This window comes from Athene cunicularia (assembly GCF_003259725.1).
Source record: "Athene cunicularia isolate RWA chromosome 6 unlocalized genomic scaffold, athCun1 chr6_part1, whole genome shotgun sequence".
NCBI classification, from domain to species: Eukaryota; Metazoa; Chordata; class Aves; order Strigiformes; family Strigidae; genus Athene; species Athene cunicularia.
This window is the reverse complement of record NW_020799105.1, coordinates 15,057,727-15,082,559: the sequence shown is the minus strand read 5'-3', so window position 1 is coordinate 15,082,559 and position 24,833 is coordinate 15,057,727. Positions and strand designations below refer to the sequence as shown.

The 24,833-nt window shown below is 45.1% G+C and overlaps 1 protein-coding gene across 2 annotated transcripts in view; it reads left to right on the top strand.

Annotated features, from left to right (window-relative positions):
- Positions 1-1,051: 1,051 nt before the first annotated feature.
- XPNPEP1 (X-prolyl aminopeptidase 1) overlaps positions 1,052-24,833 on the top strand; it is a 30,365-nt gene continuing 6,583 nt past the window's right edge. Inside the window, exons 1-14 of one of the 2 annotated variants that reach the window (XM_026851188.1) lie at positions 1,052-1,172; positions 3,983-4,107; positions 9,608-9,671; positions 11,334-11,438; positions 11,736-11,828; positions 12,793-12,936; positions 13,327-13,422; positions 15,645-15,726; positions 16,687-16,897; positions 20,474-20,563; positions 21,893-21,943; positions 23,098-23,156; positions 23,843-23,920; positions 24,445-24,516. In XM_026851188.1, coding sequence (XP_026706989.1) covers positions 3,991-4,107; positions 9,608-9,671; positions 11,334-11,438; positions 11,736-11,828; positions 12,793-12,936; positions 13,327-13,422; positions 15,645-15,726; positions 16,687-16,897; positions 20,474-20,563; positions 21,893-21,943; positions 23,098-23,156; positions 23,843-23,920; positions 24,445-24,516 — 1,262 coding nt within the window. In that variant the 5' untranslated portion in view covers positions 1,052-1,172; positions 3,983-3,990. Of the gene's footprint in view, positions 1,173-3,976; positions 4,108-9,607; positions 9,672-11,333; positions 11,439-11,735; positions 11,829-12,792; positions 12,937-13,326; positions 13,423-15,644; positions 15,727-16,686; positions 16,898-20,473; positions 20,564-21,892; positions 21,944-23,097; positions 23,157-23,842; positions 23,921-24,444; positions 24,517-24,833 lie in introns of both variants that reach the window. The other variant, XM_026851187.1, reaches the window with a different exon arrangement.

Genomic DNA, 24,833 nt, shown 5'->3' with positions numbered 1-24,833 from the left:
TCCGGGTCGCTCAGCCAGGCCCAGCCGGGGTGTCGAGGCCCTGTCAGCCAGGCCCAGCCGGGGTGTTCAGGCCCAGCCGGGGTGGCCAGGCCCACGTAGCCCTGTGAGCCCTGTGTGGGGCTGGGGGAGGTTTGTGGCTCAGGGCTGTGGCAGGCTGAGCTGGGAGGTTCGGTGAGTTTGGGGTGCAGGTGGCTACTGGGAGGCAAGTAGCAGGGTTTGTGACTTGGTGTGTGGCTGCAAGTGCTTGGGCTGCCCTGCATGGGGCCAGCCCAGGCCAGAGAGGTCTCACTGGTTCCTGACAACGCTTATTTTTAACAACTTATTTTGAACAAGTTTATTCGTAAAAGAGAAAATGAAGAGGAAATCTTCAGAAGGACGAGGCAAACAGGACATAAACACTCAGGGTGGTCTAACACAGCAGTCACAGGCAGACCCAGATGTAGCCTGACCTCCTGGCCTCACCTCCCTTCCCCGCCGTGGCACTGACGCACACCCTGACACAGTGGGCCTGGTGTCCCCAACCCTTGCCACAGCTGGCGCCTGGGGCTGCCGCTGCCCATCGCTCTGTGTGCGCGTGGGAGGCTGGAGGAGGTGTCTGGTTCCTCCAGCAGCATTTTCATGGTCTCTCTTTGCTCTGCATGTCTGATGGAGATGCTGTCCAGGCAGAATCTGGCCTGGGCTCTTGGAGAACTGAATCCTGTGGGGTGAGGTGTAGTTAATGTATGTCTAGAGAGTGACAGATTTTGGGATCTGACTGCCATCATGCTGCAGTGATACTTTGCGTGTTACTACTGCTCTGCCTTAGTTTCCTCATCAGTAAAATGGGGATTGGCCTCTGACAGAATGATTGCGAAAACAAATTGGCAGAAAACAGCACAGGCTTGCAAGATTTAATCGTAAGTCTTGACAAGCAAAAGCTGGCCCTTGACATTCCCTGTTCCCCCATGGTTCACTCTCAGTGCATCTCTAATCTTGCCAGTGGAACATAATGCATTTTCAGCTCTTTGCTGGGGGATGTGAATGTTTTATGGGGGACAAAGTTTGTAGCTATTTCAGTTTGCCCTTTGCTTTCTCAGGCACAGTGGAGCTTATGAAGGCCAGGCCAAGAGCTGAATGGTATTTTGTGTGAGCAGAGGCAAGAGGCGTCCAGACGTGGGGGACTACAGAGGCAGGTAACAGAGCGGTCTGATATGTTTGAAAAAGTTAGGGCAGGGAATGGGAGTGTTTTTTGCACTGCTAAATCTACTACCTTCATTTCAGTTTTGTTTGGTTTTAATCACTGTCTTGACATAGCACTTAGGGATATTGCGTAGTTGAGAATGTTCAGTGTTAGGTTAATGGTTGGGCTAGATGATCTTCAAGGTCTTTTCCAACCTAGATGATTCTATGATTCTGTGATTAAATAATGATAGAGAAGCTGGTTTAAATATATAGAGGCTTATAATTATGGCCAAGAAAAGAAAGATTACCTGTTAAAAATTATAGGGGAACCAAAGTGAATGACTACCAAAGATCTGGGAGAAAATAGCTTCTCTGTCTCTGTAAATTGAAGACAATTTTATTGGAAAGTTCGTGGAGCATCTTTTGAAGGGATTTGTTATGCTGTAGGGGTTATCTAAAATAAGTGTCTTCCTTAATATGGGTTTTGTTGCAAATCTAGCTTAGTTGTGTTATTTAAATATTACAAGCAAATCTTTCAATAATTTTTTTTTTTTTTTTTTTTTTGTCCTTGAGAGAATCTCTTGCTTGCTAAGAAAACCATGGCTTGTCAGCAAGGAGCTTTATTAAAAGGCAAAGCCTTGTCATTCCTTCCCTAGTTAAATGAGACTTTCAGGCTCCTGGGGACAAAGCACAGGTCAGGAAAGGAAGCTGTGTCCTTATGAGTTTGTAGAAAGAGATTCTTTTCTGTTGGCTAGTCACTATGTTTTTGCTCTCTCTCCTTTGTGTTTTTCCTCTGTCTGAACATAAATCAGAAGCAATGTTATAGAATGTTACAGCAACTCGTTACAGAGGACAGTCAGAAACAATCACAGTACAATAAAGTTCAGTGTAGTTTGCAAACACTGTATAAGACTATGAAATTTGTCCTGGAAATAAATCTGACGTGTAATCTAATCCCAGTGAAGTCACTGGAGTCAAGATACCAATTTGAGGATTTAGCGTATGGTGCCTTTTGAGCTTGATTTGCTTCTTGTGGTCTGCGTTTTAAAACAGTATGACTGCGGGCAGACAGTCACACAAAAGTCTGGTGTGCTCTCAACATCCTGTGATGAGATGTGTGAATAGTGGTCTTGAGTTGAGATTTTTACACCTGAATGCATCAGATCTTGGTTCAGTTCCTGACTTGGTCACAGTGCTGCTGTGTGACCTTGGTCCATTCATGTCTTCCTATGGCTTGTGAAATGGAGGCAGTTTCTGCCTTCCCGTTTAGATGGCAAACATCACAGAGCAGGGACTGTTCCTTATTGTGTTTTGGCATGACACCGTAATGTTGCTTGGGGCTCCTGGTAGTTACTGCGTTGTAAATAGAATAAGTGCCTGAATAAGCAAAAAGCGTTTGAGACTTGCATGCTATTTGCTGCTTCTGTATATGATCTGTTTGTGGACATGGCTGTGAAATGAGCTGTGAAATGAAACAGTCAGAATAAAATACTGCATAGCATGGCATTCAAGCAGCACACAGCCTACTCACCTTGCCCTGGAAAGTGAGTGACGGCATTAAAGTTGCAAGATCTCAGAATGTTCTTAAAAATATGAAAGGAATGGGTAGACAACTGAGAAGGGGATTATCCCACCTTGGGCACCCTTTGGAGATGTGAGTGAAGAAAAGATGGAGAGAACCTCTGAAGAGGTTTGGGTTATGTGATTTTCATAGGCTTTCAGGCCAGGCCTCACCCTCAGCTTGAACATCCTCTGCTGTCAGCTGGTGCTTTCCACTGCAGCCTTCACTCGAGCCAGCACAGCAGTGTGGCCTGATGCGTGACTCTGCGCAGTGCTCGCAGCAGGCCCCGGCTATTGATGGTTTCTGTGTGGCAAATGGAGAGGCTGGTGTTCACTGCAATGCCAAAGATACATCCACTGCAAAACCACAGCAAGGAAGGGTGACTGGCCTGTGCCCTTGTTTTCCCCTCTGATCGGCTGTCTTACTTCCAGCCTGTGCCCCACCCCTGCCTGCCTGACACCAGCTGAGATCTGCAGACCATCTTTAGCTAAGGTTCCCTTAAGCCTTCCTGGCAGTCACTTGTGAGAGCTCAACAGGCTGTTCCTCCTGTTATAGTTGTGTTCTTGCTAGGTGGACTAACATATAGCCCAGAGGTAAATATGGCCAGTGAACATCCCTGTGCATGTCCTTGGGAGCACATTCCTTTTGTCTGAGTTAATCCAACCCACTATGAAACCCTGGGCTACGAACATATCTTCTAAAAGTTGCATTATTAACTGGTCCATTTCTGAGTTCCTGAACTACATGGTTTGCTCTTCCAGCAGCCTTTGCTTCTGTGGCATATAAGCCACAGTATCTGTGCCCTCAGAGTGAGAGTTTCTCTCTGTGCCCATGATGGGTAGGGTCACTTCTGATCTGCGGGTACTTGGGACCATCAAGATCACATGCCAAGGCCTTTCCTGGCTATCATAGGACAGGTCTGAGGTGCTCTGGTTCCTGCTGCTGTCCACATGTCAGAAGGGTCGGCAAGTGTGTTAAGCTTGTGTGTATCATCACCATTGGGCATGACCATCCCTCACCAGGTGGGAAAGGTCCTTTAGAGGACAGACCAGCTTTGTCTTTCTGGCCTCAACCTGATTCCCCTTTCTCAAGGAATGTGAGAGAAGTGACAAGACAGGAGAAATTCTGGTCCAAGAGGGATGATGCTGGCATAGTTGTCCCCAAGGGGAGTTTCTAGTGGTGACAGCCTCCACCCTGTGTCTGTGAGTGGCCCAGGACAGCTGGAGAAGCTCTGAAGTTTTGTGCTTTTTTCAGTTGCAGGTGGGAAGATGAGTCCAAAAATTACAACAGAGCTGCTGAAGCAACTGCGGCAGGTGATGAAGAGTCCCAAGTATGTCCAGGAGCCTGTCCAAGCCTACATAGTACCCTCTGGAGATGCCCACCAGGTATGGATGACTGGATTGTGGGAATGATTTTACTTTCCTTTCCTGCAAAAAAATAGAAGTCAGGGATAACTAAAATCAGTCTTCGTTTGCTTGTTTTAATGGTTCTAGCATAAAAGCCTGGGTATCCTGAGAAACATGATGGAAAACGTTTCTGGAGTCTATTCAGGAGACTAAGGTTTTTAAGTTCTTGTACCAAATCACCGTGGATGTTGCACCAGCAGCTGCTCATCAGGTTGTCCCTAGGGAGCTCATGCTGCAGAAAAAGGAACTTGCCAGAGCGCTTGCTGTCCCCATCTTGGCTGTTGGGAAAAATTGATTTACTGGGGGAGGAAAAGGCATTATCTGGGCTTTAGTTTCCCCATTAGCACCTCCTGATCAACACATACTGTTAAGCAAGGTGTTGAAGGATTAGTTGCAGAGCTTTCCCTTTGCTAGATCCAGTTTATGCTGGAATTTGCTGCCTTATGTTAGGCCCTTCAGATACCATGCAGAGGGGCCTTTGCAGAGGCAGGGAAGAAACAGGCCACAACACTTCCCTTTTGATGCTGTTCTGCATCGGCTTGTTCTGTGCACTAAAAATAGGAGGGAGGTCTGGGCCCAGGGTGGTAACCTGTGGTGGTGACCGTGTTGTGTTCTGCTTCCACCGTTAAGATTTTTGTAGTTTGTGACATTAATTCTAAATTTAAATTGCTGAACAGCCTTTTACCTCCCCTGCCTGCTCACATGCTAGTTTCACTCTTCTGTTTGCTCTCTTAGGAGATCCAAGAACTGCCAAGGGTTTTTCCCTCCTCAGCCATTTTCAGGAAACAAAAGACCTGAAGCTTTCCTGGCTTACACCCAAAGCTCCTTTTTACCCCAGGGTGCATGAGAGCAAAATGCAACTGAATCGGAACCTTTGCCCTTGACTTGGCACTGGGGTGAGCTGGGTCCAGACTTGCCTGTGTCCTGGGACTGTATGTGCAGCATCGTGTTTCCTCTTAGGGAGATCCAAACTTGGGCAGGTAGAGGGAAGGCGTTTTCTGCAGCTGCTATTGTCTGCTGCATTCCTGCCTCAAGCTGCCTCTGTCCATATATAACTCTGGTTTCATTTCACTAGACATTAAATGCTGTCATGTGAGTTGAAGAATGTGACCCTCAGGACTTCTGGGTTTTTCTGTTGCTTTCTTTTCCTTGACAGAGTGCAGTTAAGCAGAGAACCCCATGTTGCTATTTCCTGCCGGGCGAGTTGGTCAGGTTTCTCTGTAGAGCAAATCTATCTGAATGGAAACGATTACTAAAAGCCTCGATTCTGGCGCCTCCTGACTAGCTAGTGCAGGATTTTGTCTGTGAGGTTTGGGAATCAGTGCAATTTTAGGCATTGGCGGAAACCTGTTGGTCCTGGAACATGCTTACTGATTCCAGGTAAATTGTGATGAGCTGTGATTTGCAACTTCCCCACGTTCCAAGCAAGGTTTTGTTTCCTGTATGCAGATAAGAACTTTACAGCCCTGCAGTCAGATTTTGCTCTTCAGCAGCTCCCTCCATGACTCAGAAGACTGTAGTTTAATGATACCCAAGCTTTGGGTGGCTTGAGCCATTTCCTCCCCACAGCCCAAGCTACTTATTGCTGTCCTTGCCTCTCTCAGCTGTTCCTGAGGCTGTCCTGGCATCCACATCAGAGAACCTGTCAACAAAGAGGGCTTTCCCTCTTGTGGTGTTGACACAGGGTTCAGGTTGGGAGAAACTTTATTCCCTTCTAGGTTGCAAAGGGACCCCTGGATTGGACTGATGCTGATACACCCTGATGCTGCAACTTGCGCACTAGTTTCTCTTTGTAACACTGGCAGTGTTTGAACTCTGAGCTCTGTGATGCTTTTAATATTGCTTTTCCTGCCAAGTCTAGAAGGCTTAGGTTATACTGCCAGGAGGCTTGCCACCAGTTGTATCCTTTGCTTTCCTTGCTTAGTTGTGTAAGGAGCTGAAAGACTTGCAGAGCTTCTCAAACATAGCTGGCTCTGACTTTGGCTTAACCAAGGCTGCTAATACCTTGGATTTGTGGCTCTTAGCTAGCCCTGAATGTTGGCTGCTTTGATTTTTGAAACTTCTGATGCTGGTGATAAGAAATCAGAAGAAATGGATTGTTTCCTTGGGAACCTGGATGAGAATTTTGGGAATGAAGCACCTAAGTCCTTTGTGGTTCGGTTAAAAATGTCTGTCTAAGCTTTTGGGGTACTGCAGTGGTAAGTGCAGGATCCATTTTTATGTTGAGTCACCCAGTTTACATTGAATCTGGAGTTTGCCCATATGGGAATATTCAGAGATTTGAGGAGCTTTCTTCTTAATGGGAGGGAATGATGTTTGGATTAAAGCTTGGGTTTGGAGCCAGTCACAGTTTAACTGGGGCTGGCTTCCACCTCCAAGACTTGACTCAGTGAAAACAAATTTGGTCAGATCTGGCTGGTCTTCCACATCAAGGAAACACCTGTCCAGCTCAAGGCCCCATGTTTGGGTTGGCATAGATGCTGTCTTCTGCTCAGGGCTGGCTTCTCTGACACACACTTGTTCTGAGCTGAGGAATCAGAGTTATATATCAAGAGACGGCTTGTGCACAGGTTGCACTGACCTGTTCCAGATCTTACCAATGCAGTTAGGTTTTTGGCAGTGAATACCAGCCTTCCAAGTACACAGCAGTGTTTGTTCTTTAATAGCATCAGTGTCATAGCTTGAAGGGCAGTGAGCTGCACTTTCTATTGCTGATCTTGGTTGACATTAGGATAGAATAAGCTTTAATGTGTTAATGGCCCAACCATGCTCTGGTGATAAGCACCACTGATTTTGGGTTCTTCCTGGCTTAGCTGAGGGTTTCTGTGATGCAGCCCCCTGTTTTGTCTGTGTGTTAAGGGCTGACAGGTGTGGTGGAAAGCAGATATAAAAGGCCTGATGAGGGCCAGGTTGAAGGCCATCAAAGCTGCAAGATAGGCCCCAGGGAAATACCTTGTTCTGACTGTGCTATGACCTGTACTTTGTGTGGCGTACACAGGTGTTCCCCTTGTAATTTTATCTTGTGCAAAACATGGGCTCATCTTTGCACAGTGGGGGTTGCTGCATGGAACAGAACAGGTGGGTGTGCAAGAATTCAGACTGACAGATGAATGAACCATCTTCCCCTCCAGATCCCTCATACTTCCTTTTAAAGCCCATCTGCCTCATTGTAAACTCTTACAACATTCCCTGAATTTGTCTGTGGGTGGGACAGCATGAGGTATTTCCCACACCGTCAAGGTCTTTGTTAGTTTAGGTCAGCTTTTACCAGATCTAAAACTGATAGACTTCTTTTTTTCCTTTTAGATTTTTTTTTAAAATTGTTTTAATCCATTTCACTGTTCTGTTAGTGCAGCTAGCTCAGTGTTAACCTTTCCTATGAATGCAAGATTGCTTGTCTGTTCAAACAAAGCAGCCTGCAGTCTCTGAGTTGGTCAAGAGAAAGGCAAGAGAAATCACTGGTCTGATTTAAGATGTACTTAGTGATATGATCCACAGTGGGAGATTTCCAGTATCCCCTTTAGGTATCAGACCCTGGAAGATGGTGTTGAAGCTTTGAGCTGGGAAGTGTAGGAGAGGGGGAGTCGTAGCAGTCATCAGGCTGAACAATCATTAGGTAATGCTGAAATGGGGAATGCGCCTCAGGCCTGGCATCGCTCTGCCTTCATGTTCTGTCCGTCTGTGAGACAGGCAGCTGGGGAAATGGGTGCTTGATTCTGTTCCCTGAATGACTTTGCCCCCTCTATCTGCTGATGCCTTTGTAGCTGTTTTAAAGGGGGTTAGCGGTGATGGTGGTGCTGTGGTGGGCTGAGGCCGATCCACCCAGTCAGCTAGGGGTGTGCAGAGGGCACTCCTCTCTTCCCCACAGCTGCTGAGTGTATGTCATGAGTCTGGGGGAGTCTGTGGGGTTGGACAGGAAGAGGCACAGGGAACTGGACTGGCTCAGAGATGAGGGCACCCATGGTCTCAATACCCACCCCGTTTCTGCCAACTTTCATTAGTTGTGGATAAAATAGAGAATTTCTTGGGAGCGTATCCCAGGAATCTTTCCTGCCAATCAGGAGCAAAACTACTCGGCCTGATCCTCTTTTGGGCCATGGGCTTTGCTGTCCCAAGGCTCAGTTTCAAACATTAGTGGTGAATGGTTGGTAGCTGCTGCCTAGGGCATCTCCCAGGAGGGAGAAGACATTTCTCTTCTGGAGGGGTTTTGACCATGGGGTGATTGGGAGCAGAAATAAAGGGTTGGTTCCAGGTGCTGCAATTTGTGCTTCTTGCTCACCTCTGTGCGTTGAACCCGCTGCCTTCTATAGAACAGTGAAGAGTAACAGATTTGAAGGGAGTATTTTCTAACAATCAGGTAATTTAAAAATAGCCCTGGCCAGAGATGGGGAAATGCAGTATCTATCACAGTAGGAACTAAACCCACCTGAGAATCGGGCTGTGATTTCTAAGCTCAGCCCCTAGCACAGCTGGGTGTAGAAAAACTTTATGGGCAGAGGAGCTGACTGGTTTCAGACCATTTGTAAGGTACAAATCCAGGGGTTTTGCAGCTCAAACATCAGTGCTGTCAGCCTGGATTAAGCCGATTTGCTGAGTTGCGCTAGTTAATTAACGGGCCTACTCAGCAGTTCTGGCCTCCGAACTTGCCAGAGTGGGATCCCATAAAAATGGTGTGTGGGCCATTTCAAGGTACAGTTGTTCTTTTAAATTTGGCAGCTCCTGTGGATGTCATCTCTCTGTGGATTCTCAGACTTTTCTGTAATGCTGCCAACAGATGTGTCCACAAACACAGGTTGTGATGGGTTTGGGATGAGGATGGACTAGTAGTCTTTGATTCCCTCTCACCCACCAAACCATGGTCTGGTGGTTTCTGGTGTAGTCAGGTTTAGAGTAAGCAAGGAAGAAGTGAGAGGATCAGCATCTAATTATGAAAGGTCCTAAGGGTTAAAGTTTTTACAGTTTTACCTCCTTGATGATTTTCTTTTAGTGTCATTGTTGTGGAAAAGAAAGTCTTAAAGGGATTCTTTTAAGTGCCAGTGAGGGGACTTCACTGGAGATAGTGAATTTTACAGATTTTATGCACTGATTACTCTGGTCTCTAAGATCAAGGGGTACTTCTGGTTTCTCTTCCTTTCACATTGCAGCTTCAAAGACAGCATTTGTTTGTTGCCCAAAGGGGAGGCTGAGTGTGAAATAAACATCTGCAAACTCTGAAGCACTTCAATGTTTACAGACCTTTGTGGGAGAAAAGTGCTGCAGCTTAAAAAAACCCCAAAAAACAACAACCCAGTTGGATATAAATACAATATAATCATAGATGATTAAATGTTCCAGTGGAGTAGAGCCCAGTATTTTTTAACTCATTTTGTTCTCTCTATGGCATCCTTTAGGAGAAAAAGCTTATCAAAGTATTTGTCATCAGCTGATTTTTTTTTTTCCCCTGCTGCTATAAATAATTGCTGCCTCTTTTGTTTTCTAGAGCGAGTACATTGCACCCTGTGACTGCAGACGGGCGTTCATCTCTGGATTTGATGGCTCTGCAGGTACCTTTCCAGAAGTTGGGTTCTTGCTAATGTACATAATTCCCTTGTAAAGAAATAGTCTCATTCATGGCATAGAGGCAGGACTGAAAAGTAAACCTATCCAGCTTGTTTGGACTGTTTTCTTCCTATTTCAGCATCTGCAGAATTATGTCTTGGCTACCCACTGGAATTATGTAATATCAGTGCAATAACAAGTTTTCAGAAAATGTTTGACCCCTGAATGAACCTCTCGTAAAGTAAAATCCTGTTAACTCTTTAATGTGGTGCTTGTAACCTACAGTCATTTCTTTTGATGTGCAGCCAGTATGAACAGATTTTTACATTGCCCATTTGGGCTGGGTGAATAGTAGACGGACTTCAGCTAGCCTTTCTGTTTAAACAGAGTCAGGGCCAGAAACACTGCATTTGGAAACTGAATGCTGTGGAAAAGTTTGCTTATCTTGCCGAGACAGGATGTTTTCTTGGCTGTAGGATAGGTCTGTGTTTCAAGAGACCTAGTTTTTACCCTAGCTGTACCCTAAGCTCTGCAACTTACTTTGCCTGTGTGATTGCTGGAAGTCACTTTAGTCTGTTGAGGTCTTTTCCCCTCAGTTGTAAATTGGTTTAATAAATACTGCTACCTATGTTTGGAGGGTCCATTCATCAGTTCCTATGAACCAGTCTGGGACCTCATGTGGAAGGTGATAAATCCAGGGCTGCGGGCTGCTGTTAATGGGTAACATGAATCCTGTATTAATTTCATGCCTTCTGCGTGGCCTCTTCATAACCTTCCTCTCTATTTTGGGCCCTTGTTTTGTACTTGGAAGGTCTGTATTCCCAGCCTAGTGTTCAGTGAAGTTTCACACAGGGCCTCACCTTGTGTTTCTTCATCTTTTCAGGCCAAAGCAGCTTAAAATGGGGCTTGTGTTGGGGGAGTTTGGTAGAAGACAATGTATTCATATTTGGAAACTCTGCTCTGCTCATCTGGGCTTTAGTTTCTGGTGACAGAGAGTATGGTCAAGATGCAGAGACTCAAAAGACTTGAATTTGTTTGGCTTTTTTTGAATCACCAAGGGCAAGACAGCTAGAGTGCCTTGCTGAGATGTCAGTGCCTCTCAGCTGTCTGTCCCATTCCACTGAAACCTGCAGAAGTTTGTGTTCATATTTCCTGTTCATCCATCTCTCCTAGAGCTGTAACATTTGGGAAAGTTGTGCAGCTGACAGATGGGAGTGATACCCATGTCTGCAAGCCTAGTAACAGCTGTTTTTTGTGGATAGCCACAGCCCAGGCTTCCTGCCCATAAGAAGGTGGGATGGAGTCTGAGGATGTATAGTATGTGTTACTGTGACAACAGCCAAGTGGAGACCACAGTCTCCGTTTCAGAAGGTTTAGAAAGAACCATTTACCCAGTTCCACTGACTGGCCAAGATATGCTTAAGTTCAGTTTATCTGAAGCAATTCATTAAGCTGCATCCTTGTGCATACTGTCTCTGTTAGAATTTGAAATGTTATAGTGGAGGGAAAACGGTGAGCATCTCCACTGAAACTGGATTATCTTTTGAATAGTGAGCAGAGCTGCCTTTGGAGAACTAGGGTGCGTTTGAAACACTCCCCCTGCTGTCTGTTTCTCTGCACGGTGGCTGCCCACCTCTAAATCTGCACCTTTTTGCCTTCCTGCCCAGGTACTGCCATAGTAACTGAACAGCATGCAGCCATGTGGACAGATGGACGCTACTTCCTGCAAGCTGCACATCAAATGGATAACAACTGGACACTCATGAAAATGGGTATGCAGGAGATTGGGATACTGCTCCACTGATAAACAATCACAGGCTATTGGGTCACTTCACACGTTACAGCTTGAGCTGCAGGGGTACCCCATCATGCAGGGGTTTAGGGACATCTTGGATACAGTGCTGCTCCTGATTTAGTGTCCTGTGACTCTTCTTGCCCATGCGTCTAGACATTCATTAGTAGATGTATCTGATGTGTTTAGCCTGGACTTTTTGGGTAGTGTGGGAACCCTTCAGTATGACTGCTTCTTTGAACCTCTTTTTTTCTTTTTTTTTTTTAAATCCATGGAGGTCTGAAAGATACACCAACTCAAGAGGATTGGCTAGTGAGTGTCCTCCCAGAAGGCTCGAAGGTGGGAGTGGACCCTTTCATTATTCCGGCTGGTTGGTTTTACTTTATTTTACAACGCTGGGTTGGGCAACTAGATTTTGCTTCCTTGCTTCTCTGGCTAAGCTATTGTGTGATAGTATGTAGCTAACCATGTTTCAGCCCAGATGGGGTGGTTGATTAAACTGTTACACAAAACAGGTTGGGTTTTGGTTTTAAGCCTGTATCAGGAGAGCTCCACAGCAGTGCGTTGACCCCAAAACACAAGGGATGGGAACTACTCACTGCACGAGAACTACTACGTTGCATGGGCCTGCAGTGACCTTATGTGAAAAGCAGAGTCCCAATTCACCTCCTTTTGTCTGTGCTGTGGCTTGTCACGGGCACTTCAGTGCAAAATGGCTGAATGCCATGGCCAGCCTGTGAGCCAGAACACTCAGGCAGAACTCGTGCTGCTACTCCTACTTGGTGGTCTCGGCATCTCTGCAGCTTTCCCTGTAGGAAGCATATTCCTGGAGAGGTACCATTTATATCAGGTGAATGAGTATCCATCTGCTCATGCTTCAGAACATGGGGCCCAATCCAAAGGTCACTGGAGGCAAGGAGAGACGTTTGCTTGATTGAGATGAGTGAAGGATCAGTCTCATGGCTGTGTGAAGCCCATCTCACCTCTCATCTAGCTTAGATTTAGCATGGTTCTGGGGTAGAGGACACCTTTACGACAACCTCTGGGGTGGCTTCTTCCAGTGACTTCTGTCTCCCAGATGGAGCAGTTCTTCAACTGAAGCATGAGGCTCCAGAGCTGCAAGGTTCTGTGCCTGCTGCTGGCTGTAGCGACTCCATTTGTGGATCTGTAATTGCAATAGCTTCTGCTTTGTTTTTAAGGGAATGGGAAGAAGGAGAGGCTGGAAGGAAAGGAGGAGACTCAGATTCTTGAGTTTGCCCCCTGTGAATGGGGCCATTGCTGAACCAGTGTGTGTTTTTTAAAGCCATCGCTCTTGACTCTTTTCCCTTTGGCAGACCAGTGGAAGAGGATGTCCAAAGCCTTGAGAAGTGCCGGCCACGACCTTGTGCCTATCAAAGAAAACCTGATCGATACAATCTGGACAGACTGTCCTCAGCGCCCCTGTAAGCCTCTCATCACGCTTGACCTGAGTTATACAGGTGAGAAACTTAACTTCCGATAGACAGGGACTGTTTCTGCTGTTCTATCACCCTTTGCTTTCCTTTTACAAAGTAGTGAGAAAAACACTGCTGCAGCACAATATGATCCACAATGAATAGGTCAAGAAGGTGATTGGACCTCAGCTAATGATGCCTTTGTCCTCAAAACTTCAAATCGCCATTTGCTAGAGGCTAGATAACTTCAAAACAAATCCGTGGATGTCTGGAGGACAGCTCATTTGAGATAGTTCATATCAGTTATTAGAAAGGAGTAAGGAACACAAGCACAGTGTATTTTGGGTCCCTGCAAAATCCAGTGTGTTGGTTTGTGTTTACATCATCTTTCCCAGTAAAGTTGGTGACTGTAGCTTTTCATGTTGTGTTTTGCAGGGGTCAGCTGGAGAGACAAAATTGTAGCCCTCCGTTCAAAAATGGCTGAGAGGAAAGTCCTGTGGTTTGTGGTAACAGCCTTGGATGAAGTAGCATGTGAGTGTTTGTATCTCCTTTCTCAGTTCTTCCTACAAAATAAATCCCCTTTCTGTCTTGGAAAGAAAGAACCCTCCCAGGGTGAGAGGTGCTTATTACAGCCAATGTATTTGTTAGAGGTCAGTTAACTTGTATCAAGTGCAGTGGTGGTAACAGGTCACAAACAGCAAGCCTGTATTTCTGTACGGTGCCTTATTACACCAGTGCAGCTCCTCGGTACATTTTTGGCCCAGGAAATGGAGCAAATCACCACCTTTGAAAAACAGCCCAGGCAAAGGGAAAGGAGGGTTATATATAAAGCCTGAGGCAATTTGAAGGGAAAAAAAAAGACCTGTGAGATTTTCTGGCTGTAAAATATCCTGATGCTGCCTCATCCAATGGGAGGATGGAGACTGTTTTCTGCTGTGGAGGCTGGGTTATAAACAAAGCAACATGTGGCTTTGTATACATAAGGCAAGGGTGGGGTACACAGCTTTTACAGTAATCTCCCTAATTGTCACGACTTTGTAAGTCAGTCTCTACCTCTCCAGTGTTTGGCAAATGCGTTGATTAAAACAAGTCAGTCAGGGCTCAACTTGTATTTCTAGATCATTGCAGCCCAGGATCCCACTAGAGTCCCCTCTGTGTTTGGGGCCCCAGGATGACTAGGTCTGCCCACCCTGGCTTCCAGCCCAGTGTGTAGGAAGGGAAATGGCCAGAAACAGCAATGTTTTTCCTGGGACTGTTGTTACTAGTGCTGTGTAGCCTTTGCGCAGAAATCACCAGTGCACAGACTGGTGCAGTGGGAACACTGGCAGGGTGTTGAGTGCTGCTAATGCCTGTGCCCTCTGTCTGATCTGAAAAGTTGGGAATGAAGGTGGTGTGTTCCTAGATCCAGCACTGCCAGCTCAGCGTCTCTGGTGCTGGGTAAAGCCAGCTTGCTGAGGTCTGTGGGCTGCCCTGGATCTGGGACACTGAGCAAAGAGCTTGTTTCATGAAAGAAGTACTTCTGAGAGTGGTGAATATGACTCCTCCCTGGGGAGGCTTGCGTGAGCAGAGATTGTGTGTCTCACCTTTTCAGACGCATCTCCAATTAAATTAATGATAAATTGGTGCCCTGAGGTGGTTTCAGATTAAATGTCTCCAGCAAGGCCAAGCTTGGTTATGAATCAAGGGTTTTAAGATGGACCAGAGGAGGTCATGAGAGAAGCTTATTGCCAGGTGCCTGTTTGATTTCCTATCCTAAAGGGGGAAGGGAGAGAAGTTGTCTTTCATTTTCTCTAATTTAGTTCACTGTGTTAAACTCCAGACAAGTTTCTGGGGGCAGAAAGAGAGCCACAGAGGAGCCTGTTGCCTCCTTACTGCACTGGGAGTTGGCTGAGCAAGGAAGTTTATACCCATGCAGTAAAGAGTTCTTTGTGGCTCTTTCCTGCTTTCAAGTGACCTGTTCCTTCCCTGGAGAGAATCAAACTCTATTTTTACTTGCATGGCAGAATTTGCACAGTTCGATGAATTCAGTGCTGGGTTGTGATTTAGGACATGTTGGTTCTTAGCCCAGCTGTCCCGCTGGCTGGCCTTATTGCCTTGAGTAACTCATTTCAGCTAATTGGATACCCTGGGGTTTTTATTTGACCCTAAAATCAGGAGTTTGGAGATGCTGAACATTTACTTCCCCTCTTGATTTTGCCGGGAGTTGTGTGGGATAAAATCTTTGTGAAAAAAACCTAAAACTGTGCAGTCTGAATCTGAGATATTGGAGGCACCCAAATGAGAGGCCTTTTTGGAGTATTTTAGTCTTGCCTATGGTGTCTCTCTCTTCCCTCAAGTATCAAAAGGATTGGAATGAAATGATAAATTGAAACTTTGAAGTCTTCTGGCTGTTGAGAAGTGAGATTTTGTTGCATTTCACAGACCAGAAAGGGCAAACACTAATTTTTTTACATGTGTCCTTGTCTTTTTTGCCTGTACCTGCTTTCTTCCAAGGCAGCACTCCTTTAGAAGTTAAACCCTGATTTCCTTGCCCGATGGGTGTTTAAACTACAGTTCTGGTGCCATCTCCTGGCAAAAATTTAGGATTGCCAGAAAAGCAGCAGAACGTGGGACAGCTGGGTAGGAGCTGGACCCACATCCTGCACCCGTGACAGCTCATTGGTTGACTGTGTTTTGCTAAGATTATTTTTGGCTTTCTCTAACGTTGCAAAAGATGAACCAGGACTGTGATTCTTGGCGTTCTTATTTTCCAGGGCTTTTCAACCTTCGAGGCTCTGATGTTGAGTACAATCCTGTGTTTTTTGCATACGCCGTCATAGGAATGAACACAATCAGGTGCTTGTATTCCCCTCTTCTGTCCCCCAAGATGCATTTTTCTGTGGGAGAGCTGTTCTAGCAAAGCATTTGTCTTTTCAAAACGCCTACGGTTGGGCATCTTAATGTCCTCTCTGAGCACATTTGTCTTCATTGTTAGTTACTCTCCTCCCTTGATCAGAGCTAGAGAGGCAGCCAAGAGCTCTGCTGCACTCCTCAGCACCTCGGCTGACTTGCAGGGTGACCTTGGGCATGATGGCTGACCCCTCTTGTCTGTCACCCTGAGATAACACAGAGGGCCCTCAGAGCCCTGGGTGAAATGTGGGTAAGAGCCAGTGCTGGCCTGGACATTGGAAAACTTTTCTCTAATGTCTTTGATGAGTCACTTCAAAACTGCAGGGACTGTGTAGAAAAGTTTCAGGGCCGGCTTATGACAGGAGGCTTCTTTCCTGTGACTGCCCTGTCTAATGAGCCTCAGCAAGCACAAGTCTTTTAGAGGCATCTCCAAGCTGCGAGCTAGATGCATCCGAGATAAAACCTGTCTGGGTGAGTACAGATTGTATGTGAAGATTGAGCTGAACTCTCCAATTCAGTGAAAGTGATAAAGTGTGGTACTTAGAACAGCAGTAGCTTTTCCATTTCTGGCTGTTGCCCTTAAAAATTAGAGAATGGCCATTATTTGCCTCTGTTACTCTCTCCTGCTTGAAGAGCAGTGATGGGATGCAGCCGTTTTGAATGTGTCATACAAACAAAAGTGTTGTCATCACCTTTGCTCTCAGGAGGGTGGTACATCTTAATTTCAAAGCAGGATTTAAGCCGTGTGAAGGCCAGTAGTTAAAACAATATAGGACAAAGTATAGCACATAATTAACAAACTCCTTTCTCCCTGAAATGTCACCAGAATGGTTTCTCCTTCCCTCCTTACTCCAATGACTGTCAGATGTGGTCCCACCTATCTGCTTTGTCTGATTTGTTCCTCAGGCTCTTCATTGATGGTGACCGGATGACGAACCCAGCTGTGAGGGAGCACTTACAGCTTGACTCCACCCTGGAGCCTGAGTTTAAAATCCAGGTGATGCCCTACGGATCTATCCTGTCAGAGCTGCAGGCTGTTGGTGCAGGCCTCTCACCCAAGGAGAAAGTGTGGCTCAGTGACAAAGCCAGCTATGCTCTGACTGAGGCCATTCCCAAGGTTAGTGGCCCTTTTGAGGGAAAACACTTTTCTCCTCTCTGCTCAGAGTGGTCAGGAATGGTGTTAATGAGGGCAGCTGGCCTCGACTTCTCCTCTACAAAGCATGATGCAGGCTAGAGTTTGTGTGGAAGGGATCCAGCCATGCTGAGGTATCAAGGGGTTGTTAATCCTGGGGTTGCTCTCGCTGGAGCTGCCCTTCCAACTCACTAAGCTGATTTACCCAAAGAATTGTCAGCTTAAGATAAGACAAGTACAGCGAGAGAGGGGAGGAGGAGAGAGAGGAGGCTTGGTCATTCTGGGTCTTTCTGCCTGTGGCTAGAGCATCAGCCTTATGTGGACCAGCAGTAAGAGCTGGAAACTTGCAGAAACTGAAGCAGGGAAGTTCAGCAGGACTTTGGGGAGGGGGTACTTGCCTTCATCTGAATGTCTGAAGATGGTTCCCCTTATTTATTTCAGTGGCTAGAGGATATCAGGCAATATGTGACGTCTTGTACCGAAAACAGGAGGGACAGGGCAACAGAGTTGTGCAGCAGGGAACCTTGTGAGGACATGGATAACCTGCAGGCACTGGTTGTCCACGCAGTGAGTGCATCTGCTGAGGGACAGTTGTAGCATCAGAATAATTTCTGTACAGCTGTACTTGCTCTATATTACCCTTGTACTTGAAGTTGGCTGTCTGGGGAGTCCTGCAGTCCACCTAATATTCCAGTAGGAGATACTTGGGGAATGACACAGCAGCAACTACGGATAAATTTCCATGTGTCTTGTGTATACCTCTTTTTGCTAGAGATCTCATTCTCTGGAATGCCATCTAGTTTACAGATATACCTAGTACCTAACAGATACTGTGAGTAAATATGATTGGGAGTTAGGGACCAGTGGGTATTTTCCAGATGTTGCCTTGAAAGACCAGACCTGCTGAACAGAATCTGTGCTTGTGCTGGGTTACTGAACAGTCTAAGCTTCCTGCATGAGAATTGCAGGGCTCAGATGAAGGGGCTGCTGAAGGAAGAACTGAATTGTAAAAAGTGTTTGGCTGTAAGTCTGCATTCACCCACCACCAGGTTTCTGCCTCCACCAGGCAGGCAGATATCTCCTGCCTGTTTCATATATCGCATGGTTGTGCTGTAGGTGTGAGTATGATACAGTCATACCTGTGACAACAGAGCTAACTCATGGGGCCTGAAGGCTTTTTTTGTATACAAGAATTTTAAGAGTGGTCTCAGCTTTGTGTCTTCCAAAGGACAAAATCCCAAGAGCAGGGTCTGTGTGTGTATCCCCAGGCTGCCCTAGTTTGATACCAGCGAAAATCTCTGCTTAAGATCTTCAGCTCTTATGGCCAAAATAGCAGGAACCATGCATATTTTTCTCCAGTGATGACATTTGTTTATGTAGCTTAATAACATCATTGTACTTGGTGCATTAGGACAGGTAATAAAACCAAACAGATCTGAAAAGTTTTGTTGCTTTCAGTGTAATGAAATCCCCTTTATATTTAATTTAATCCCCTTTAATACGGGATGTGGCGCTCTGTGCCTTTGCACTGACTTGAAGGAAATGTGCTGTTTGCCTTGTGTGGGTTTTTTTGTGTTTTAAAAAACAGCAAGACATGTACGTGAGCAAGATAAACAGTTTTTTGTTGCTGCTCAGGGTTAAATCTCCTGACGCTGTCGATCCATTTCTAGGTGCAAATGGAATTTTAATACAGAATGCTGACATTTTGCCCGCTCTCTTGTTTGTGGTAGCAGAAAGCGTAGAGTCTATGGAGCATTCAGGATAAATTGTTGTTCTTTTGACTTCAGAGTAGAATACCCCTTCCTGTATTTGGAATCAATGGACTAACTCCAGTTTGGGTAAGTTGCTGTAGATGATTCACACAGAGCATCCATATGGAGACGTACAGCACGTCTGGCCTAAATTAAGGAATGTAATGAGCTGTAGTGACATTATTTACCCTGTTAGCACTGGAAGTTTTGGCTGATACTGAGTCATTCTAGGGCTACATGCCCTCTGTATGCAATGGGAGAGTCCCTGCCTCAAGGAGCTCTGTGCAATAGAAAGCAGGAGAGGAAGGGCTGTAATGTCTTGATTAAAAACCACTTAGTCACTGAGAGAGCCAAAGGTTTCCCAGTTCCTCATGCTGAGTGTTTTTCTCCAACTCTACACCACTTTACACCAGCTGAGCAACTGGTCTGGGGTGCTTTGAAGAACCCCAGTGCTGGAGGTCCATCTACTGTCTGTCTCCATCAAAGCCAAATATTGACACTGGGAAAAATCCAATCCATTATTAAATGCAAATCTGCAAACTCTTTATAGATTTGCCTACAGCGGCATGTAAATATACTTTTCACAGAAGATTAATATAATATATAGATAATAGTATCTCTAAATGCAAGCCAATCTAAGAATCTGACCGTTCAGAAGTTTTGCTCTGAATTTGATAAAAGGACTTTCCTGACTTTCTTGTGGCTTCTTCAGTACTTTAGTTTCTGCATAATGTAGTGTAATTGTTTTGCTATTTTTAAGAATTTGGAAACTGTAAGCCTATAGGATTTGTGTGAAATTGGTCTTTGCTGAGGGTCTACCAGGCCTTTCCCATGAATTTGAGTGGTGGTTATTTGTATGCTCGTGCCTTGATAAAAGGAAAACAGCACATTGCTTCATCTGTGCTTGTGTAGGTGCTCATCCCATCTCCTGATATATAATGGGTAGAGCAGAGAACTGTGGGGCAAAAGACTTCATTTTTGTTCCTTCTTCTGAGGACAAGTGTGATGAGGTTTGGGCAAGTCATCTCAGTTGGTGAATTTCTGAAGACATGCTTAGAACCAGCCAAGCATCCCTGCTGATCTAAGGACAGCTGATGTTTGGGGAAGTGCACTGTGGTAAGGGATCACTTACTAGTTCTTAATGCAGGGCCACCCCATCCAGGCACATGAAACCTTTGTTTCAATGCACTGATGTAAGCTTCTTTCAGAGGTGGACAGTAAGAAAAGCTCAGCTTTGCAAAGGCCTTTCATGTGTTTGTCAGAGCTGCTGATCATTAGAAGCGGTGATGCTCAGTGCTGAAGGAGCCAGAGGCTTGAGGAGCCTGCCAGGTTCAACTCCAGTGCTTGGTACCTGGGCTGGGTACCCTTTGCTCCCTGCTACTTGGGGGGACAGTTAGCTAACAAGCCAAGGTGACTTTTTAGGTCTGTCTGCACAGCCTAAATTCCACCTTAATCACTGGGATTGATGTTTCCTATTGGCTGTTTTTCTTTAGTGTACATCAGCAACAGGAAACCCATGGCTTGGACATTGATAGAGTATTTAGGATATCCAAATCTTCACCCTGCTTTGTGACAAGCTGTTGACCCTTTTGTTGCCTGGATTTCCCTGTGGCTGTTCTTCCTTCAGTCAGGGACTGCTTTTCCTCTTTTTTCCCCAGTGCACTTAACTGACTACTGGCAACCAGTATCTCACAGCGTTGAAGGTTGAGACAGACTGCCAAAATACAAATTGTGGCCAGGCTGAGTTATTAAACCTGAAGGATTATGTAGTCTGACTAATCCACAAGTAATCCCTGTCCTTCTGCTGCAGGCTTACCGATACCTCACCCCATATACCCCCATCTGCATTGCAAAAGCTGTGAAGAATGCATCGGAAACAGAAGGCATGAGAAGAGCACATGTAAGTGAAGTCTTGAGAGCCTCCTTGCACATGGCAAGAAGTTTACTTTATGTTTAGGAAAAGAAATTACATTTTCCTTTCAGTTTTAGTGTTTTGGATTAAAAAGCAAATAAGAATTTGGATGGCAGGATAAAAATGGTTTTCTGTCAGACATCTACTGCTGTTGAAGCAGTTTTTTTTGCTTGCTTAATATTCCCTTGGAGTGAAGAACAACATTTGTAATAGTGTGAGGAACCAACCTTGCTCTATTGGATGACAGTGCAGACTTGAGAAGTGTTGTTTAGAGTATGGGCCCTCAAAGGGATGTTCTTTCCCCTTTGCTAGTTCTGTTATCTTTCTGAGTGGAGTCTTCAAATTGTTATCACTTGAATAAACACAGCCTACAGAACACAGAGAAGTTCTTCAACACATGGTGCAAAACACAGGCCAAGATACTCAGAAGCAGCCAGTGTCCTCAAAGCACTCTGGTTTTGTGTCATCATCACGACACTCTGGAAATGAGACTGATTTCCCAGGAAGCTTCATATTTTTGAGCAAAGAAGCTGCCTGTGAAACAGGCTCATAGTGGAGCTGAAGTTTTCTCTTGTTTATTTCCTGTTAATTTTCAAGCAGGAGTTTTCAAAATTTCAGGAGAAATGTGCCAGTTAAAGCAGAGCTGGCAATTCTGGACTTGTCCCATATTTTCTGCTAGCTTCTTGGGAACTGCTACATTCTATTTCAGTGCTTTTCCTTCTCTGCTTGTTAAGGGAAAGTAAATGTACTTGTGCTGAACAGAGACACTTGTCACCTGCCACCTGAGCACAAAACTGTGCCTTGCACTTGCATACTTGTCTCCTGCTCTTGCCCCTGCATACTGCAAGCATGTAGATAAAAGGAAGAAATAGGGGGGTCATCAGGCAAGAGGGAAGCCAGAAGCTGTGTGACAGGGACCTTGTGGTGCTGGTGTGCATGTTACCCTGTTGCATCACCAGGTGCGTCATGTGGTTACCTTCCACAGTCTAAAATGCAAGATCTTGTGTGTTGAAGCACAAGATACTTGAAAGTTATGTGTGAGACAAAGTCAGTGTTATACTGAGTACTTGGTAATTCTTCGCAGTAAGATAATTCCCAGCAGTAAACCTTTATTAACATTTATTTAATTGTCCAGATACATTTCCAGTGCTCGTATTGATTACAGGATGTAGAACCTGGAAAGACCTCTTGGATCATCTCTTAGTTTGTTTCTGAAACTTGCAGGTCAAACTCTTTTGCATCAAAATATGTTTATACTGAGGCTTGATAAATCTTTTTTCTTCTCAATTCTCTTTTCTTGTGACTCTCTTAACATAGATTAAAGATGCAGTTGCCCTGTGTGAGCTCTTTAACTGGCTGGAGAAAGAGGTAGTGTATTAATTTTTTTTAACTTGGAGTTTTTATCGCTATGTAAAATTCTTTATAAACTTTTTGATAGTCTTTGTAGTGTCTTTGCTAAAAGTGGGGAAGTGGGGTTTTATCTGTGTTTGGGGGGGGGTTTCAATTAATGCTTTTATCCAAGCTGAATGATTTTTTTTGAAAACATACTCCCATTCATTTTACGCAAACCAAAGCCAGAGCAGGTGAGAACAGATTTAATATAGTGTTAATACTGTCTTGTGCTGGTTTGGTAGTGTAAATCATGAAATAATATCCAGTTTGGTGCAATACTTTGGAATTATTCTCATGATAATCAGTCTTGTCTGGCAGTATGGACAGATTTGGCATTTATGAATAGAGAGGTACAGTCATGCCCATGTGCAGTGAAAATGGAATAAAGACAAATTAGTTGTGTTTTTCCTGTGTTAGAAGTACGTAGTGAAGGTGCAGAGTGCCAGGTGTTACACAGCAATTTACTAAGCTGTGCTGCTTCTGTGCTACTGCATGTCTGAGTCCATTGACTTTTCTGTGGAGATGGCTTGATGACTTCCAGAAGGTGCCTTTTTACATGTCTGAGTACCTCAGGAAGTCTGCCTTGGGGGTTGTGAAACCTAGCTCTTGCTCCCCTTTGCCTTTTGTCCAGTCCTGGGGAAGTTGTGTCACAGGTTTTAATTTATCAAATGCCTAAAGTAAAATTATGTCCTTTTTTTTTTTTTTTTTTTTTTTTTTTTTTTCTTTCCTGCAAGTGCTTCCATTTCTGATTTAACAGCATAAAAATTCTGCTAATACCTTGGGCTGTTAGAGACAACTGTCTAAGCTTAGTGTAACCTGTCTATAAAGAGATGTTTCCATGTGAGATGCTACCTTTGTACATATCTTAGTGAAGTTAATGCAGCCCTAATTGCTCCCTAGTCAGGGTTCAGCAATCCTGCTGTGACTGTCTCTGCATCCTGCTTCTCACATACCCTGCACAATATTGCTAGGTTTGTGTTTGTCATTACTGAGGAATAAGGACAGAAAACTTGGAAAGAGGCAACTTCAAGACTGGGTTTCATAATGCACAGATGAGGCCCAGCACTTAAGCATATTGAATTTTCTTTGCTTGTTGATGTACTAATTCAACCTACATCTTTGTCCACTAGGTTCCAAAGGGAACAGTAACAGAAATAATTGCTGCAGACAAAGCAGAGGAGTTTCGCAGGTAAAAAGTAAATCCCCTGTGAGGATGTTTTCTGGGTGGCATTTTTATCCTTTGTTTTTATTTTATTATTTAGAAATCCAGCTCACTTGCAGATATATTTTACCTGAGGAGAAACCATTACAACAAGATTTCTTTGAACACCCGAAAGAGTTGGTGAAGAATTGGGTCTCTTGAGAGATACAAGTCCCAGCCCACTGGATCCTATCTGTTTTCCTTGAGGTAGCAGTGAGGAGTGTCGCAGGTTAGGAAACGTACGAGAGAGTTGCTTTCTTACCACGGAGGAGCTGATGTAAGAGTGAGATTTTCTCCTCTTCTGATGGAGAATGAGCACTGTTTGTATTGAGAGATACTCCCATGTGTACATCAACAGGACCTCTAGAAATGCCTTTGAGTACATAAGAAAGAAAGAAGAAATTATTCAGGACATCTCTTCCCGGGGTGGTCTGGGTGATGAATTTTCTGCTTGTAAGGAAAGGATAGAGATGGAAAGAAGGTTTCCACATGGAGGGGAGGATAGGGCTTCGATTTGTACAATTCTCCTACCTGAGTGTGCTTGTCCAGATGGCTTTCAAGGGTAAGGAGAAGGCTAAAGTGATGTGAAATTGAGGATGGGGCACTCCAGGTGCTCCAGCTGCCTGGTGTGCTCCTCTTGCTTCTGCTGTAGTGATCACAATCTTTTCTTTCAGCCAACAGAAAGACTTCGTTGAATTGAGTTTTGCTACTATATCAAGCACGGGTCCAAATGGAGCCATCATTCACTACAAGTAAGAGAAACACAGATTCTCCTTTCATCCTTCAGCAAACATAGTTGGAACGAGCTGTCTAGCTTCTTTGCGAAGTCACAACAGAGTACTCCAGGGAGATGTAGTCGCTGTTGATTGCCATCTTGCTTTATTCCACCAGAGCTTCCACACTTAGTAAATAAAGATCTCTCCCTGCTGGCAGCATTCATGTATTATGATGCTGATCCGCTCAGGGGCCATAGAAGAGGGCTATTTTGGGGGTAGAAGTCTGGGAAGGATGAGTATGAAGTGCAAACTCTTCTGAAATATGTTCAGGAACAAATGTTGAGGGTTTTTCTGGAAGCAATAAAACTATTCTTTATACTGTAGTGCTGTTTACATTCCTCAGTATGATGCCTGGCTCAGTATGTGTGGGATTTCCATCACTGCCACAGGAAATCAGAGCCAACACATCCAAGCTTGCACTTAATATGGTTTTTGGACTTCAGAAGTGGGCTGGAGACCTTGATGCTGTGGAACAAAAACTTTTGTGTTTAACTGAACAGGCCAGTTCCTGAGACCAACAGAACGCTGTCTGTGAACGAGATCTACCTCCTGGACTCGGGAGCACAGTACAAGTGAGTGGGAAGAATGGTGCTGAACCACTGTGTTTTCTGCTCCCAGTGACCACCCACAGGGTCAGCTCACAATTGCTGTGGCAAGCATGGCAATGTGTAGTTTTGAGCACGGTGGCATTTCACAGAGAGCCTGCTCGTTGTATCCCCTCTGGAGGGAGTTTGTGGGATTCTGAGTATAGTCAAGGGCATCAGTCAATGGGTGACTGATCCATGACAGGAGGCCCTGAGCTAGGCTTAGGACAGCAGACTAGGCTGCTGACAAGCTTTGTCTGGGGTAGGGGATGGGTTCTAAAAGCACAGTTCCCATCTGAGTCCCA